At 37.2% G+C, this 20,013-nt stretch overlaps 1 protein-coding gene and 1 long non-coding RNA gene across 3 annotated transcripts in view; both read right to left on the bottom strand.

Moving 5' to 3' along the window:
- Positions 1-20,013, bottom strand: part of creb3l3b (cAMP responsive element binding protein 3 like 3b) — a 54,558-nt gene that overhangs the window by 5,540 nt on the left and 29,005 nt on the right. For both annotated transcript variants that reach the window (XM_089131533.1, XM_089131532.1), the window contains exon 9: positions 17,933-18,020. In XM_089131533.1, coding sequence (XP_088987659.1) covers positions 17,933-18,020 — 88 coding nt within the window. The remainder of the gene's footprint in view (positions 1-17,932; positions 18,021-20,013) is intronic.
- LOC148981510 (uncharacterized) lies at positions 4,092-6,398 on the bottom strand. The gene is made up of 3 exons (XR_016168596.1): positions 6,176-6,398; positions 5,006-5,122; positions 4,092-4,830 (listed from the first exon to the last, which is right to left on the bottom strand). It is a non-coding gene; the product is annotated as an uncharacterized LOC148981510 (long non-coding RNA).

Here is a 20,013-nt window from a genome sequence, read left to right as displayed (position 1 = left end):
TAAGAGTCATTTCTTATTACTTCCTTTGATAAACAAGCATACTGCATCATAGAAAGTGCTGGGAATATTTAATTTCTCATCTTGTTTTATTTCCGACTGTAACGAGTGTAAATAAGGTGTGGCCCCTTTAAGAGCTGCGCGCTCCCTGTTGAACTGTCTGCAGTGTTATATGTGCGCCTCGAACAACCCATGTGTGCGGGTAATTTCTGTTTGATGCTACTTCTTTTATCTTATGTTGTTTATTAAGTAACGATGTGACGGTAGAACGTGTGACGGACAGTTATACGAGTTCGATTTGTGAGATGTCGATCGCCTCCGTGAGTCTGTCTGGTGTCGCGTAATTGCGTCACTTCATAACGTTCCCATGGAAACATGGGGAAATGGCTGCTCTTGTGTGAAGCAAACGCAACATTTTTCAACTTTCTGCTAAGATACATGTGACTTTTTTGCAACGAAAATGCGAGGATTATAAAATTATACAAAACCCGCATATTTTGCACGGAAATCGGCAATTAATGCGGCGAAAGTGCGGTGTATTTGAAAAAATGCGGCCCTCGCGTAAATATGCGGACTTTGGCTGATTTTGCATTGAATTCAGCGATCGCATAATCGCGTTTTTCTGGAGGGACTGATTAGAGTATTAGTAGACTGTCCGCTTAATATCTGCTAACACTTTTTTTTGTTGGTCCCCCAACAGACATTCAGCTGACTATAAGTAACTTGGCGACTAGCCTACAAGTAAACTTATTCTCCTAACCCAAAGCCTAACACCTAACCATAACCTAACAGTCTACTATAATATACTAATACTCTAATGACAGTTACTTGACATGTACTTGAAAAGTTACTTATAATTAGGAGACTGTCTAAAGTTACTATCAAAATAAAGTGTAACCTTTCATTTGTATGTACATAAAATTAAACTTTCTCCCGAGAGCAGTTCCATCATACATAAGAATAAAAACTGGATCTTGCCGTAGTAGATTTAAGAAAAATCATGCATGTTTGAAAAAATCTTTTGGGTTTATTCTGTCAGCATTTTCTCAGCCTTTGAGTCAGATTGATACACTCTCGGGAAAAAAAAGGACAAAAGCTTTCACTTGGGCGGTACCTTTTCAAAAGGTACACTTAAAAGGTTTATTTTAGGTACTAATAATATGCACCTTCAGATACAAAAGTGCACCTTTTGGAAAGGTCTGTTCGGAAAAAAAGGAGCAAAATCTGCGGTTTCTTTTCTGAGAGTGTACAGGGTAAAATTACTTTTGGTTGAACTCTGTTTAAATTTTTTTTTTTCAATAGTACTTTACAGTAGGAATAATTTTCTATCCAGAATAATTTTTGGCTATATAGTGTTCTCGAATTGAGCAATCTAAAGTTCTCTTATAGGTTCTTTAGATCAGTGTTTTGGTTTCTGGGTTTTTTAATGAAGCGGGTTTTAAAGTTTTTAATGACATTGACACCCAAATATAATGATCCTCTTGCTAAAATATATTGACAGACTGCATATTTTCATGTATAAAGACCCATTTAAATTGTGTGAGAAATAGTATGATGAAATTATATATGATACATTGGTAATTTTGTAAAGTATTAATTTAATAAAAAAGATATGTTTAAATATTTATCAAAACATAAATTCAAATGAATAAAAAGTAAATATTTTCCAGATAATATACAACAAAATAACATACATAATAATTATGTTTTATTAAAATATTAACTTTGTATTACTATTTTGAATGTATCTTTTTTTTCTTTTTTATATTAATGATTGATGTTAGAAAAAGTTAAGTTTATATATATATATATATATATATATATATATATATATATATATATATATATGGTTAAAACCAGTGGCGGCTGGTGAAAATTATAGTAGGGGGGGCTGAATAAGAGGGGGGTCTGGGGGTTCCCCCCCAGAAAATTTTGAATTTAGTAGATGTGATTTCCTGCATTCTGGTGCATTTTAGGCCTTAGGCCATGCCCTTACCTATACCAATAAAATAACTTAAACCAGTCAATACCAATGGTCAAATAATACAATAATAATAATAACAGTTTGACAGTTAATGATAATGAACAAGTTGAATGTTTATTATGCTCTGTGTGCTGACAGAAAAAGTGCAAACGCATAATATTGATAAATTATAATATAGGTAATACAAAAAATAATAGGTAATACAACAATCTAGTCTAATCAATCCCCAGCTGTAGACTATATATTTTTGACAATTGGATAATGGATAACAATGTGTTGATACTAGAGAAAGAGAGAGAGAAAAGGCTCTGAAAAAGAGGGTGGGACAACGTTCTTGATTGTAACACCCAAGTATGAGAAGAAAGTTGATTTTAACTAGTATTAAACACAGTAATCTAGCTCAGAACTTAAAAACATCAAAAACAAAGCAAACACACAGGTATTAATATTCCTATAACTATTTTAATATCAAACGTGTGTGAAACAGTGTTTATGTGTGTGTGAGTGAGTGAGTGAGTGAGTGAGTGACAGAGACAGACAGATCAATTCCCACGACTAACTTTACATTATTTCCACTCGACGTCACTGGCGCTGCCATTCTGCTCTCATCTGAGGTAAAAAAATGTCCCGTGGTGCGCGTGCACGGTGCACTCCTCCCTAATCTGATACTGTGGGCGATATTTTCAGCGCCCCCAAACCATAAAATTTGACGGCGCTGATTGGCGAAATATAAACTTTTTTGCATAGCAACCGGGGAACCATTGGCTTAAATTCCAGCACTGTGGGGCTGAGCGAACTGGCGCCCTGAGAAGACAGCCTATTGGCTATACTACTACACCAACATGATAAAAGTAACGAAAGTGAATGCAAATATCATTCTGGTGAGTTCAAAACACTTTTAAAAGTAAAACCATTATTAGCATATAATTAACACAGATTATTTTTCAAAATGATAAATTATAATATATATTAAAAAAACAGACAAACAGGTCGGAGGGAGGGCGGCGCCCCAGCGCCCTCTATGGGCGAGCCGCCCCTGGTTAAAACCAGACCATTCTCAGTTGTAACTTTCAGAGCAAATCTAAATTTAGATATCAGATATCTAGATATCAGTCCAAATCTGATGCTGACCTGAAAGTCACTCATACAGTGCCCTCCACAATTATTGGCACCCCTGTTTAAGATGTGGTCGAGGACTTTTAAAAATTCTCCCTTTTTTTAAACAACATAGAATCCAAATGCAAAAAAAGAGAAAAATCCAACCTTTTATTTAAGTACATTACTTTGGTGGTAAAAAAAAAAATTAAATTTAAAAAAAATAAAAACTTCAAATCATGTGTCCCACAATTATTGGCACCCCTGATGTTACCCAGGTGAAAAGGAAATATATTTAAATTGTACTTATTTTGATATACTTAATGTATTTTAAATGTACCGTATTAAATATGTATTAAATGTGCTAAATTGAAACAACTTCAAGTATATTAAGTGTATTTTAATATGTATTTAAGTTCAATTTTAAGGTAATAGTAATATATTTTATTATACTAAAATGTGCTAAAATGGAACCATTTTAAGTACATTTAATGTAATATAATAGCACTTATTTAAAGTGTATTTTAATACACTTTAAATCGACTTTAGAAATACAGCATTAGTATACTTTTAGCTTCACATTAATGCGTTCTAAGTATATTTTAAATATAATTTCAGCTTATTAATAATGTATTAGTAGAACACTGTAGGACCCACTATTAACATATTAAAAATATATTTTTTCCAAAAACCATTTAATATAAAAATAATATATTTTAATGTATTAAAAATACAGTTAAACATTTTAATTCAACAAAACAAATATTTCTACAAAACACACAAACACTTTTTGAAAGATAAACTTTAATGCACTACATCAGTAAAGCATTATGAAAACTCAATAAAATACATTAACATAAAATGCATTGATTTGCAGAGGTATTAAACAGAACAATAAATAAATAAACTAACTGAAAGGAGTAGTTCACTTTTAAAAAAAAACTTTTGCTGATAATTTACTCACCCCCATGTCTTCCAAGATGTCCATGTCTTTCTTTCTTCAGTCGAAAAGAAATTAAGGTTTTTGATGAAAACATTCCAGGATTTTCTCCATATAATGGACTTCACTGGGAACCAAACGGTTCAAGGTCCAATGGCTAACAGTCAATTTGTCATGAAAGCATGAGAATTGGCTCAATTGCGAGAGTCTCGTGCTGAATGCTTGAGAGTTGGCAGCCCTGACAAATCTTTTTTCGAGTCAATTCATTCATTTCGTTCGTTGAATGAACCTAATGACTCGGAAAAAGATTTGTTAATTTTGATGAACGAGTTCGAATAGGAGAGTTATGAACATGCATAACAGAACAGAGCAAGGCGACCATTTGAGCTTATAAAACTTAAACGTTGGTTTTTTTTTTTTAAATAACCGATCGTTTCGCTTGATAAGACCCTTGTTCATCGTCTGGAATCGTTTAAAGCCCTTTGAACAGTTTGCACAGAAACTGTCTTTTGGACCTTGAACCGTTTGGTTCCCAATGAAGTCCATTATATGGAGAAAATCCTGGAATGTTTTCATCAAAAACCTTAATTTCTTTTCAACTGAAGAAAGAATGACCTGGATATCTTGGCATGGGGGTGAGTAAATTATCAGCAAAAGTTTTTTTTTTTTTTAAGTGAACTAATCCTTTAAGTCAAACAAAGTGAAATGCAATAGCAAAAAGTAAAGTGGCCAAGTCGTGAGTAAAAAGAGAAGTTCGTGACTTGTTCAGTCTGCCATAGACTCTTTTGGGGACATCAGAACCACCGAGAGAAATCTGGAAAGAATAAATAAAACAAGCATTAGTATAAACTTGTTCATTTATAATTCTAATAAAAAGCTGTCACTTTGTTACTTAATTCAGAACACTTACTGAAGTATTAGTGCACAAAAAGTCAGATATAATTATTATAACAAATAGGATTTTTCTTTATCATAAAGAATTTTCTAACCATTTCTGAGGTTTCAGGAAGACACAGCTCAGATGCCAGATCTTGGGCTTGAGCTGAATGAACCTCGTTTCATGGACTCCAGGGCCTCTTTGGGAGATGCTAATATCCCTGGAAGCTCTACAAGAAAAAAATAAAGTTGCATGTTATACAAAGTTAGGGCAGAACAAACACTAGTTTGTGTTCTTCATATATAATTTGTATTTTGTTTAAATGATTTAACGAACCATTACTGTAACTTCCACGCTATTATTAAAGTAATTATTCATTATTAATAAAGACAGAACATTCTATTGAAAGTTACAAGTTGGTGACAGCTGATAACGACTTGATTAAATGTAAAAAAGCTGAATACCACACATAAAATCATATAAATCAGTCCCTCGAGAAAAACACGATTATGCGATTGCATAATTCAATGCATAATCAGGCAAAATACATATTCATGCGGGGGACGCAATTTTTCAAATACGTGTTAATATATAATAGGTCACTTAACTAGCTGCTACATGACACACTATATTGACTGTTTTTGTTGTTTTTCACCAACAAAAAGTTACAAATCAAGAGGATCAACTACTACTTACTCCTCATCTACTCACAGGTTTAATAAAAAAATGTCTTTGCAATGTGCAAATTCCTTGGCTAGGCTAAATATTAAATATAAAATCTCTCATTTCATTATTTAACATCGTTTTAATTTCTCAGTGCAAGATATTTAATAATTGGTTTTGTGAAAGCTTATAGTTGGTGATTACAACTTAATTTATTTATCGAATTGACATGAAAACTGACAGCCTACTAATAATGAATTAGATTTTACTATGAATTAAATATCACAAATGTGTAAGTTTTATTAGAGCTTTAAATATATTATAATATTTAAAACACAAGACGTTACTTAGGGACAATCAAGCCTGTTGTGTAATCACCTAAATAACCTTTTTTTCTGCAAACACAGTGTGCAATGTTTTTATAGTTGTTTTATGTCACTGTCTAGATCTATAACATTAAGTTGATAGACGTCAATGGATAGACGATAACTCGCTTTAGTGTCAAATCAACAGAAACGCAGTAATCCACAGAACATCGACATCAACTTCTGAAAATATTTTCTAAACCCAAAGTGAGAATAAAGCCAATTATACTAATCACTTAAACTAATAAACTTACCACCAAGAAGTAAGATCTTTTCTGGCAGTATCTTGCCCTGTCCATGTCGTGGCGGCGCAGCTCTGCGTTGTCCTCTTCACTGCTAAATTGTTCGCGTGAGCTGACGACCTGGTAATCTGCTCGTGTGTTCTCTTAATATTAGATCGGTGCTATCCACATTCACTAGGTCCGAGTCAGTGAAATAAAAAAGCAAAATTTGGAAAATACATGATTTCTGTTGAAATATCCGAAGCTATAATGGAATACCACAGACAGTCAGTATCCGCTGTCCGCGCCCCGCCCAACATGTAAGTTCAAATAGCAGTGTGTGATTGGACAATTGCCGGCAAGCTTGTTTTGAAAAGATTGGCTCTGATTGGTCCAAATGAATGCAGCTGGAAATACTAACTAACTAATGGCCACAAAAAAAGAAACAACTCTGTTAATATAAACATAACATGCTTTATAAACAGGTTTTTTATTCATTTTGGCTGAACAAATGTAAGAGTCAAGCTTTAACAAATTTATTTTGTTTTTCTAGTATGTAGGCCTACACCTGATCTTTTATGTTGATGTGTGCAAGTACTGGTATTCAGTTTTGTGGAAAAGACTATTTGATTAATTAATGCAGAAGTATAGAAGTGCATTACTTGTAATTTTTAAACTTTATAAATATATATATATATATATATATATATATATATATATATATATATATATATATATATATATATATATAACGTTATTTATATATATGTCTCATTTGTTTTTCACAATATTTTTTTAAAGCAGGGCTGAAGCACATGCTACAGTATAACATAAATATTAAAAATATATTGCTCTAGTCCTATACAAGGTTAAATAAGTTATAAGGTTACAAATTGCTATACACACAAAGTAAACACAAAAATTACTTTAATTTAGCAACAAGTATGCTTTCTGTAAATACACTAAAATTTCACTAAAACTATGTTTGTTTTTAGCATATTTCTAAAAGTGTAATTAAGTGTATATTTATTAGCATTGCGTTTCTAGTAAAACATTTTTAAATACAATTAAAATATGTTTGTATTTAGCATATTTCTTAAAAATGTAATTAAATACCAATGTACTTCTAGTACACTTTTTAGAAACATATTTAAAGCATGATTGTCATTAGCATATTTATTAAAAATATAATTAAGCATACATTTATTACCAATGTACTAATAATATACTTTTTTAGAAATACATTAAAAGTATGCTTTTCTATAGTGTATTTCTTAAAAGTGTATTTAAACATATATTTATTACCAATGTAGTTCTAATATACTTTTTAGAAATACATTTAAAGTATAATTATCATTAGCATATTTATTAAAAATATAATAAAGCATACATTTATTACCAATATATTACTAATATACTTTTTATAAATACATTAAAAGTATGCTTTTCTATAGTATATTTCTTAAAAGTGTAATTAAATATATATTTATTACCAATGTACTTCTAGTATACTTTTTAGAAATATACTAAAATGCAATAAAATACATTTTTAGTACACTTTAAATAAGCATGTTGTAAATACAAATGTATTATAAACACACTATTTGTATTTCAAATATATTTTTAATACATTTAATACAACGTCTTTTTCACCTGGGTAATACTTTGTACAACCCCCTTTTGCCAACAAGACAGCACTTAATCTCCTCCTATAACATTTCACAAGATTGAAGAACACAGAGAGAGGGATCTTTGACCATTCTTCTTTGCAAAATCTTTCTAGATCATCCAGTATCCTGGGCCCTCTCTTGTGCACTCTCCTCTTTAGCTCACCCCACAGGTTTTCGATTGGATTGAGGTCTGGGGACTGAGATGGCCATGGGAGGACCTTGAGTTTGTGACTGAACCATTTTTGTGTAGATTTTGCCACACGTTTTGGATCATTATCCTGCTGAAAGACCCAATGACGACCCATCTTCAGCTTTCTGGCAGAGGCCATCAGGTTTTTATTTAAAATGTCCTGGTAGTTCAAAGCGTTCATAATGCCATGCACCCTAACAAGGTTCCCAGGGCCTTTGGAAGAGAAACAGGCCCACAGCATCACAGATCCTCCACCATACTTCACGGTGGGCATGAGGTACTTTTCGGCATACACATCTTTTGTTTTACACCAGATCCACTTAGAGTGTTTGTTGCCAAAAAGCTCAATCTTAGTCTCATCCGACCAAAGCACACGATCCCAGATGAAGTCCCAGTGCCGCTTGGCAAACTCCAGACGTTTACGTTTGTCAGTGTTAGTGAGAAAAGGCTTTTTCCTAGCATGCCTCCCAAACATCTTGTTGGCATGTAGAGAGCGTCTGATGGTTGTTTTGGAGATTTTGTGACCCCAAGATGCCACTATTTGATGCAATTCTGTGACAGTGAGCTTAGGACTTTTTTTTACTTTTCTTAGCATCCTCCTCACAGTGCGTTGTGGCAAGATAAACTTAGGACCTCTTTCAGCCTTGTTTGTCACTGTTCCTGTTGTTTTAAACTTCTTAATGATTCCTCTAACTTTAGATATGGGCAATATAAGGTGAGTGGCTATTTTCTTGTAGCCATTGCCTGACTTATAAAGGTCATCACACATCTGCCTTACTTGAATGGTGTGTTCTCTTGTCTTTGCCATGTTGACAAATGGGTAAGAGAATTAGGCCTCTGTGTCATGTCATATTTATACCCCAGGGAAATAGGAAGTCATGAATTACTAATTAAAAGTTCCTAGATATCCTGACCAACATTAGCAACTACAGAAAATATATATTTTTTTTAAAAATCAATTACATTTTTCAGCGGAATTGTTAGGGGTGCCAATAATTGTGGGACACAGGATTTGAAGTTTTTATTTTTCTAAATTTTTACATTTTTTTTTACCACCAAAGTAATGTACTTGAATAAAAGGTTGGATTTTTCTCTTTTTTTGCATTTGGGTTCTATGTTGTTTAAAAAAAAGGGAGAATTTTTAAAAGTCCTCGACCACATCTTAAACAGGGGTGCCAATAATTGTGGAGGGCACTGTATATGAGTATAGCAGCCTCCTTCCTTTCTGCCGCTGCCTCAGAGAACAAAGTTATCCAGCGCGGTTAATGCACATTCATGTTGTAAATAAGATTTAGATTCCAATCGGATATGCAAATAATCAAATTTGGACTGACTGTGTGAATGGCCCAGTTTGCAAACCCCTGCTTTAAAGGGATAGTTCACTTTGAAATTAATTTTTGATATGTTTTAGCTTACCTCAAGGGCATCCAAGATGTAGGTGTCTTTGTTTCCACAGTATTTTAAATTTTTTATATTTTTAGGTCAAACCGTTCATGTCTATCAGTCATATAATGGAGGTCTATGGTCACCACCTCAAAGAGCATGTAAGAGCCATTATGTTCATTTAATGTCTGTTGTATTTCCACTGGTGAACACTGGGTGGAGTATGGGTTTTATTTGGTATAAAGGTAACCAACGAGTAAGAGAAGTCAGGTGTAATGGGAAGCAAACAATTTTTGACCGTGTCAAGATCAAGAGAGGACATGATAACTGGTGATGGCAAGCTGTTTGAGCATCTGAGCTGAAACCAAAATAAACTGTGTAAATGAAGTACTGGACTGAAGTGAGTTTGTTTAGGAGCCACGCGTCAGATATCCCTACAAACACCTCTGAGTGACAAGATGGTCATTTGTCGCTACATTTTGTCAAAAATTTGCTTCTTTGTGGATTATCACGCATCACTTTTGGAACTTTTGAGCTTTCTATGGATTCCGATGAGGTTTGGATTAATTGGACCGGACGTGATTTAAGGACCAGTTGCGACGAAGTGAGCTAATGGATTCAAGGTATGTTTAGCGCTACATATGAAGTGTGCACACTTTTAATAGCGTAAATCCAATGCATTGGTTGCTGACAAGTTACTGACAAGGGAAATGAACTTAGCACACTGTGAAAATGAGTGTGAATAACGGTGTTGAAGAGGTTATGGCGGCTGGTAAACAAACAGAGACAAGTGTACCGGTTGAAAAGATTGAGGTTGAGTCCGTGAAAGAAAAACGGTGTATCAAACTTACTCCAAAGGCATTATTAGAAAAATTGGAAGCATTGCAGAAAACAAGAACAACTAAAGTCAAAAAAGCAAACAACTTGATGGTTATTATAAAAGATTTTATGCTTAACCGAGAGTATGAAAAGGAAGTGCAATGTTCTTTTGGGAAATTCATAAGATTGTGTGATGAAGCAAGAGAAGTGCACAATTCTGTGATTGTTCTTTTGCCCAATGACGAACAGGGAAAGCAACAAACATGGTTCAATGGAAAGATGTTAATTTTCAGTGGGTTCAAAGATGATGTTCAAAAATGGTTGAATACTGAAAGTCAAGTTTCACGTTCCGGTGTCGATGGTGATGCTTTTCAAGAGGACATTCAACCAAATGATAGTGTTTCAAACATTTCCTCACGTGGGTCAAGTAAACCATCAAGTGGAAAAGGTTCTAGCAGTGTGCGTACTGGGAGATCTTCTGCTTCTTCAGCACGAATTATAGCAGAGGCAGAAAAGGCTGCATTAATTGCACGTGCAACTGCTTTAAAGGAAAAACATGCTTTGGAGGTACAACAGGAACAACTGAGGCGAAGACAAGAGCAAATGGATATTGATGCAGAAATCGCTGCTGCTACTGCTAAAATTGCGGTTTTAAACAACTCTGATAATCAGCATCCTAAAACCCTTTCTGATGGTATGAATGCATATTATGATACAGGAACTACAAGGAGCGGCAAAGAAGTTACTCTTAACCCTCATGTTGAGGAATATAAGCCAAGGAATGTGATTCAGCAAACTCACAGTGCACTGCAATCTGATCTTCATTCTGTTTCACAAATGCAAACTTCAAGTGTAATACAGAACAGTAATGGAACATCAACGTCAAACATCTACAGTATAATGCAAAAGCAAAATGAGATTACTGCTCTTCTTGTACAACAGCATCAAGCCAGCACACTGCCTCAAAGAGATATTAATGTGTTTGATGGTAATCCTTTGCAATATAGAACTTTCATCAGAGCTTTTGAACATGGAATAGAGGACAAAACCAGTAATTATCGAGATCGTTTGTACTTTCTGGAACAATATACGCAAGGTCAACCTAAGGAACTTGTGCGCAGTTGCCAGCACATGGATCCACAAAGAGGATATGTGCAAGCTAAAGCATTGCTAAAGGAACATTTTGGCAATGAGTTCAAAATAGCCACTGCATATATAGAGAAAGTACTTGGATGGCCTTCTGTAAAATCAGAGGATGTAAGTTCATTGCATAGTTATGCTCTTTTTTTGCGTGGATGCTGTAATGCTATGGAAGAAATTGAGTATATGAAGGAGCTGGAGATGCCAAGCAATTTAAAAACAGTCATCATGAAGCTGCCTTATAAATTAAGGGAAAATTGGAGAACTGTTGCTTGTGAACTAATGGAAAGGCACAATCGAAGAGCGCAGTTCAAGGACATTGTTACATTTGTTGAACGTCAAGTCAAAATGTCATCTGATCCATTTTTTGGTGATATTCAGAGTACTCAAACTGTGCAGCAGAAACCTCAACCTAGGAATACAATTAGAAACAGCTTTGCAACAACGGTTGTTACCAACAACAAATCAAGTCAGTGCTGTGTGTCTGATTTCAGATCAAATTCCCAAGTTATATGTTTGTACTGCAAACGTGATCACTTATTGGAGCAGTGTACACAAATGCAAAGCAAGATGCACAATGAAAAGCTGAACTTTCTAAAGGAGAAAGGTATTTGCTTTGGCTGTCTTTGTGTTGGACACATGAGCAGAGACTGTGATAAGCGCTTGACTTGCACAATATGTGCCCAAAGGCATCCCAGCATTCTGCATATTCAACAAAAGGAGAGAGAGTGCACTCAAGGACAGGACCTTCCATCACTAGGAAATGCCTTTGTCCAAAGTGCCCTTCAAGCATATGGTCAAACAGGGGCCGGTGATAGAGAATGTGCATTATCAATTGTACCAGTTAAAGTTAAGTCCTGTAAAGGACAAAAGGTAATTCAAACATATGCATTCCTTGATCCTGGAAGTTCTGCTACCTTTTGTTCAGAACATTTAATGCATCGTCTGAAATTAAAAGGAAGGAAGACTAATATTCTTTTGAAAACAATGGGTGATCAAAGATCTGTTAGTAGTTCCATTTTGACTGGTTTGGAAGTGTCTAGCCTTTATGATGACATATTTTACAGTCTTCCGGAAGTCTTCACTCAGGAGAAAATGCCTGTGTCCAAAGAGAACATTGTCACTGAAGGGGATTTACATAGATGGCCATACCTGAAAGGTGTTAAGATTCCCCAAATTCCTGCTGATGTGGATTTGCTAATTGGAGCAAATGCTTCCAAGGTAATGGAGCCCTGGGAGGTTAAAAACAGTGATGGAGAAGGACCTTATGCAGTTAGAACTCTACTTGGATGGGTTGTCAATGGACCTCTCCAAGGAAGAAAGGACAATGGGAGCACAAGTGAAAGGACGAATATTACTGTTAATAGGATTTCTGTTGACAAGCTGGAGGAGATGCTCAATAAACAGTATAACCATGACTTTAACGAGATTGCTTCTGAAACCAAAGAAATGTCAAGAGAAGATCATGCATTTATGGAAAAGGTAAATGGGTCAATTAAGCTTCAGGATGGACACTACAAATTGAATCTTCCATTCAAAAGGGAAAATCCCATGTTGCCAAATAACCTTTGTGTGGCTAAACAGAGACTCGTGGGATTAAAGAGGAAATTGGACAGAAATAAGACGTTTCATCAAGAATATAGTACTTTCTTGGATGAGGTCATCAGTCAAGGTTATGCTGAAAGAGTACCATTGCATCAGTTAAAACAGGATAAAGGAAAGGTTTGGTATGTCCCTCACCATGGGGTCTATCACCCTAAGAAAGGAACGTTAAGAGTGGTATTTGACTGTGGAGCTGCTTTCAAAGGTACATCGCTTAATGATCAATTGCTGCAGGGCCCTTGTCTGACAAATTCACTTTTGGGAGTTCTTGTGAGGTTTCGACAAGAGCCTATTGCATTTATGGCTGATGTGAAAGCGATGTTTCATCAGGTCAAAGTTGCCACAGAGGATACAAATTTTCTTCATTTCTTGTGGTGGCCAGATGGTGACTTGAAGCGAGAACCTGTGGAATACAGAATGAACGTCCATTTGTTTGGAGCTGTGTCATCCCCAAGTTGTGCTTGTTTTGCACTACGTAGGACCGCAGAAGATAATAAGTTCAATTTTCCAGAAAAGGTCATTGACACAATTCATGCCAACTTCTACATGGACGACTGTCTGAAAAGTGTAGCTTCAGAGGAAGAGGCCATATTGATGATCAAAGATCTCACAGCTGTGTGTTCAACTGGAGGTTTCCAATTGACCAAATGGGTCAGTAATAGCCGTTCTGTGCTACAAACTGTACCTGAAGAACACCGAGCACATGGCATAAAAATGATGGATTTGGACCAGGATCAACTACCAGTGGAGAGGGCTCTTGGTTTGTTGTGGTGTGTTCAATCAGATACTTTCAAGTTTAAAATGAACATCAAAGACAATCCTTGCACCAGACGTGGTGTTTTGTCGATTGTGTGCTCTGTGTATGATCCTTTAGGATTCTTGGCACCATTCACACTTACAGCAAAATTTCTTCTGCAAGAACTATGTAGAACAAGATATGGATGGGATGATCCGCTACCCTCAAATCTTCAAAAACAATGGTCTTTATGGTTAAAAGAGCTTGAGAGGATTGCAGATTTTGAGGTGAATAGATGTTTAAAGCCCACAGGATTGGACCAACTTACCAACATTCAGTTGCATCATTTCTCTGACGCAAGTACACTTGGATTCGGTACTGTAACATATCTTAGAATGGAGACAAACAAGGATGTCCATGTTCATTTCCTGCTTGGCAAATCAAGAGTAGCGCCATTGAAGCATGTGACAATTCCACGTCTTGAACTGACAGCCGCTGTACTTGCTGCTCGAGTGGATAAGATGTTGAGGGCAGAGTTACAGTTTCCATTGGTGGAATCAGTATTTTGGACAGATAGTACATCCGTGCTAAAATACATAAAGAATGAGGACAAACGTTTTCTGACCTTTGTGGCCAACAGGATCTCTTTTATAAGAGAAGTTACAAGACCGTCACAGTGGAGATATATATCTACATCTCAAAATCCTGCCGACTGTTGTTCAAGAGGTATGAAAGCAGACCAGCTGTTATCAAGTGAAGAATGGATCAGTGGACCACACTTTCTATGGAAACCGCAGGAAGAGTGGCAAGTGCAAATAGTTGATTCTACTCTTAAGGTCAATGATCCTGAGGTAAAGAGGAACATGATTGTGAACACCATTGGTGTAAATGAAGTGTCGAGTGCAACAAACGCCACTCATAGACTGATTGTACACTTCTCAGACTGGCTAAAGCTGAAAGTTGCTGTTGCCTGGTTTTTGAAGCTAAAGAAAGTTCTTAGGCAACGGAGTCAAAGGCGAAAAGAAATCAAAACCTCTTTAGATTCCTTGGGTGTATTGCCATCTTCCAAGAAAATAGAGAAGGAGCTTCAAACGCTAACATTCTCAACGACTACAAGGAATTTAACTTTGGAGGACCTAACTGAAGCGGAATCCGCTATTGTTGCATTTAGTCAACAGCAACAGTTTGGAAAGGAAACTGCTGCCTTATCAGCTTCATCTGAGTTAAGGGTAAAACGAGACAGCAAGTTGTATAAGTTGGATCCTGTCTTTCAAGATGGGTTAATAAGAGTTGGAGGACGACTGAGGAATGCTGCTATGCCTGAGGAAAGGAAGCATCCTATTATTCTTTATAAAGATCAGCACTGTGCCACACTTATTTTGCGGCATATTCATCAACAATTGGGTCACAGCGGAAGAAATCATATGCTTTCCAAGCTGAGAAAGAAATATTGGATCATTAAAGGTAATGCAGCTGCTAGGAAAATCATATCTAATTGTGGCCATTGTAGACGTCATGGCGTTAAAGCTGGTGAGCAGAAGATGGCGGACTTGCCAAAAGAGAGACTTATTCCCGACCTTCCTCCATTTACGAACGTAGGAGTGGATTATTTTGGTCCTGTAGAGGTCAAAAGAGGACGCTCCATGGTGAAACGTTATGGGGTCATCTTTACTTGCATGGCAAGTAGAGCAATTCATCTGGAAGTTGCTTATTCCTTGGACACTGATGCATGCATTAATTCTCTACGCAGATTTATTTGCAGACGAGGACAAGTTGTTCAAATAAGATCAGATAATGGTACCAACTTCATTGGAGCAGAAAGAGAGTTAAGAGAATCACTTAATTCATGGAATAAGAGCCAGATTCAAAAGGCAATGCTTCAGGAAGGTGTTCAGTGGAGTTTCAATCCTCCAGGGGGCTCACATTATGGAGGAGTGTGGGAGCGTATGATCAAAATGGTCAAGAAAATTTTGAGTTCTATCTTACATCAACAAACTCTGGATGATGAGGGATTTCATACTGTGTTATGTGAAATTGAGGCCATTTTAAACGATCGTCCAATAACAAAGCTGTCAGATGATCCTAATGACCTAGAGCCACTTACTCCAAATCACCTTCTTCAAATGAAAGGCAAACCAGTTCTACCACCTGGACTCTTTGACCAATCAGAGTTATACAGCAGGAGGAGATGGAAACAGGTCCAATACATGTGCGACTTATTCTGGAGAAGATGGACAAATGAATATTTGCCTTTGCTTCAAGAGCGACAGAAATGGAACAAGGAAAGAAGGAGCTTTGCTCCTGGTGATATTGTAGTCATTGTGGACTCTACAGCCCCACGTGGATCCTGGTTGATGGGACGAGTCTTGGAAGTTTTTCCTGATAAAAATGGACTTGTACGTTCTGTGCGAGTACAAACTAAAACCAGTGTACTTGAGAGACCTGTGACCAAGCTTTGTCTATTGTATGACAGCCTGGAAAAGTAAGGACTGATTGCAAGGACTTTACGCTATAACAAACAGAAGATTGTTCAAGTACCATGTCATATAGAGTCGCTTTGGACTTTAATGGCTCTTTGCATAATTATTGTATTGAATTGTAATGTCTATCTGTCATGTACAATTAGGGGCCGGAGTGTAAGAGCCATTATGTTCATTTAATGTCTGTTGTATTTCCACTGGTGAACACTGGGTGGAGTATGGGTTTTATTTGGTATAAAGGTAACCAACGAGTAAGAGAAGTCAGGTGTAATGGGAAGCAAACAATTTTTGACCGTGTCAAGATCAAGAGAGGACATGATAACTGGTGATGGCAAGCTGTTTGAGCATCTGAGCTGAAACCAAAATAAACTGTGTAAATGAAGTACTGGACTGAAGTGAGTTTGTTTAGGAGCCACGCGTCAGATATCCCTACAAACACCTCTGAGTGACAAGATGGTCATTTGTCGCTACAGAGCATGCACAGAGAAGTCCAAATTAAACATGATTTAATGACTCGTAAATGTAAGTACACATTGATGGCCTAAGACACGAAACGAGCGATTTGTGTGAGAAAACGAACAGTATTTATATAGTTTTTACCTCTTGTAACCACAGCCACGTCCAAGTGATCGGAAGGTGCTTCGGTCTGCGCAAGCGCAGGAAGTGATCTCTTGCGCGGTTGCAGAAAAAAAAATCAACGTTGTCTGTTGATATATCAAAGTCGTCTTCAATTCCAATTTCCTGTATATCTAAATATGTTTAGATCTTCACAGTGAAGGGCAACACTTCTGAAATCTCTGTGTAAACAATGAGTGACGTACACGCGTGAGAGATCACTTCCAGGGGTTTCCGATCACTTGGACGTGGCTGTGGTTACAAGAGGTAAAAACGATATAAATACTGTTCGTTTTCTCACACAAACGGCTCGTTTCGTGTCTTAGGCCATCAATGTGTACTTACATTTACCAGTCATTAAATCATGTTTAAATTGGACATCTCTGTGCATGCTCTTTGAGGTGGTGACCATAGACCTCCATTATATGACTGACAGACAGGAACGGTTTGACTTAAAAATATCAAAATTGAAAATACTGTGGAAACAAAGACATACTAAAACATACCAAACATTAATTTCAAAGTGAACTATCCCTTTAAAACACCAGATACTTTCTAGACGTAGAGAATAAAAATGACTTCGTTTTCAGAATCTCCTGTTGAGCCAAATCTTGTTTTGTTGAGTGCAAGCAGACATTGAAAGCAACACTGTCAGAGATTAAACCAAGCAGATGAGTAAGGTCAAACACGAGCGGAGAAGAAAAGTCGTGCCACATGAAAAATGAATGCAGGTGAGCGCTCTGAACTTCTGAGGTTGTGAAAAGCATGCATTGAATACCGTCTGACAGCCACGACCACATTGCTTTCTGATCGCTGTCACTGCTCTAAAAGAACAGAAGAGCCTGAGACGTGCAAATGTGAGCTTGTCTGCTCGCTTCAATGCTTCAGCCTCCCACTTTGTCTTGTTCAAGAACCTGAATATAAATCAGGTTACGCCTTGATGTAGAGCCCTTGTGCCTACCATACAGTCTCTTTAAATGAAAAACTTGTTTATGTTGACATCTCAGATCAGTAAACGAAATCACTACACGCCTCAGATGGCAAACGGAGATGTTTGGATACACAGTTTTCTGAAATGCATTCGGGAGCATATGTAAATGAAGTCAAATTTACAGTTTCATGATGCTGTCTGCAATGCTACTGATGTTGACGAACCTTTGGCAGTGCTGAAGTCCCCGGGGTGCGCGGCCCTCCTGGGCTGGAGGCTCGGGATGAGAATGAGAGAGAAAGAGATGACCAGCACCTAGGAAAAAGAAGGAATATTAAACGAGAGGAAGTAAATAAACAAGTCCTGCTACTGTATGTGGGTCAGCTTGTGACCTACATGCATTAAAAACAGGCTTGTGTAATCAACACTTTCATTATAATAATCATCACATCATTTTGGTTCTCTGCCAGATGCACAGGAAAGAAAATAAATGTTCTATATTATAATTGAAAGTATTCATTCATCTTGATGCTTGAATTTAATAATAGAGTTCGACCGGCACATCTCAACAGAGCACGGACAGCAGTGACAAACCACAAAACATGAACTGTGATTGATTTATTATTTCTTTTGGGTCATTTAGTTTCACTGTCAATGCAATTCATTTTTAAGAGAACCTATTTATAAAGTATTGATTGTGTTATACTAGAATAGGTTTTCATGCTTGAATGTTCAAAAACAGATTATTTTTCCCATATTCTCCATTGTTGCGACTCCTCTCTTCCCGGTCTGTCAGTAACGCTCTGTTTAGTTCCTGTCTCTGTGAAGCCCCTCCTTCTGAAAATCACACTGAGCTCTGATTGGCTGGACCAGCGTATTGTGATTGGTCAATCGCATCAAGCGTGTTTGGGGAAATGTCCCGCCATTTACCATAACCATGAGTTTCAACACACTACACTAACTCAACCAGCCCCCGCCCCTTTCTGCATATGTCTTGGGACATAAGTGGGGACATTTTTTTTCATTGGGTCACCTGATGGAGTTTTAGGACACCATTGAGTCTCCCAATGGATTTTAGGACACCATTGGGTCACCTGATGGAGTTTTAGGACACCATTGAGTCACCCAATGGATTTTAGGACACCATTGGGTCACCTGATGGAGTTTTAAGACACCATTGGGTCACCTGATGGAGTTTTAAGACACCATTGGGTCACCTGATGGAGTTTAAGGACACCATTGGGTCACCTGATGGAGTTTTAAGACACCATTGGGTCACCTGATGGAGTTTAAGGACACCATTGGGTCACCTGATGGAGTGTTAAGACACCATTGGGTCACCTGATGGAGTTTAAGGACACCATTGGGTCACTTTATAGAGTTTTAGGACACCATTGGTCACCTGATGGAGTTTAAGGACACCATTGGGTCACCTGATGGAGTTTTAAGACACCATTGGGTCACCTGATGGAGTTTTAAGACACCATTGGGTCACCTGATGGAGTTTAAGGACACCATTGGGTCACCTGATAGAGTTTTAAGACACCATTGGGTCACCTGATGGAGTTTAAGGACACCATTGGGTCACCTGATGGAGTTTAAGGACACCATTGGGTCACCTGATGGAGTTTTAAGACACCATTGGGTCACCTGATGGAGTTTTAAGACACCATTGGGTCACCTGATGGAGTTTAAGGACACCATTGGGTCACTTTATAGAGTTTTAGGACATCATTGGATCACCTGAAGGAGTTTTAAGACACCATTGGGTCACCTGATGGAGTTTTAAGACACCATTGGGTCACCTGAAGGAGTTTTAAGACACCATTGGGTCACCTGATGGAGTTTTAAGACACCATTGGGTCACTTGGTGGAGTTTTAAGACACCATTGGGTCACCTGATGGAGTTTTAAGACACCATTGGGTCACCTGATGGAGTTTTAAGACACCATTGGGTCACTTGACGGAGTTTTAGGACACCTTTGGGTCACCTGAAGGAGTTTTAAGACACTATTGGGTCACCTGATGGAGTTTTAGGACACCATTGGGTCACCTGACGGAGTTTTAAGACACCATTGGGTCACTTGATGGAGTTTTAGGACACCATTGGGTCACCTGAAGGAGTTTTAAGACACCATTGGGTCACCTGAAGGAGTTTTAAGACACCATTGGGTCACCTGATGGAGTTTTAAGACACCATTGGGTCACTTGGTGGAGTTTTAAGACACCATTGGGTCACCTGATGGAGTTTTAGGACACCATTGCATTGGGTCACTTGATGGAGTTTTAGGACACCATTGGGTTACTT

The sequence above is a fragment of the Pimephales promelas genome, chromosome 5, assembly GCF_988280905.1.
Source record: "Pimephales promelas chromosome 5, fPimPro1.hap1.1, whole genome shotgun sequence".
NCBI classification, from domain to species: Eukaryota; Metazoa; Chordata; class Actinopteri; order Cypriniformes; family Leuciscidae; genus Pimephales; species Pimephales promelas.
Note: the sequence above shows the minus strand (reverse complement) of the source record. Positions and strands in the feature narration are given on the sequence as shown.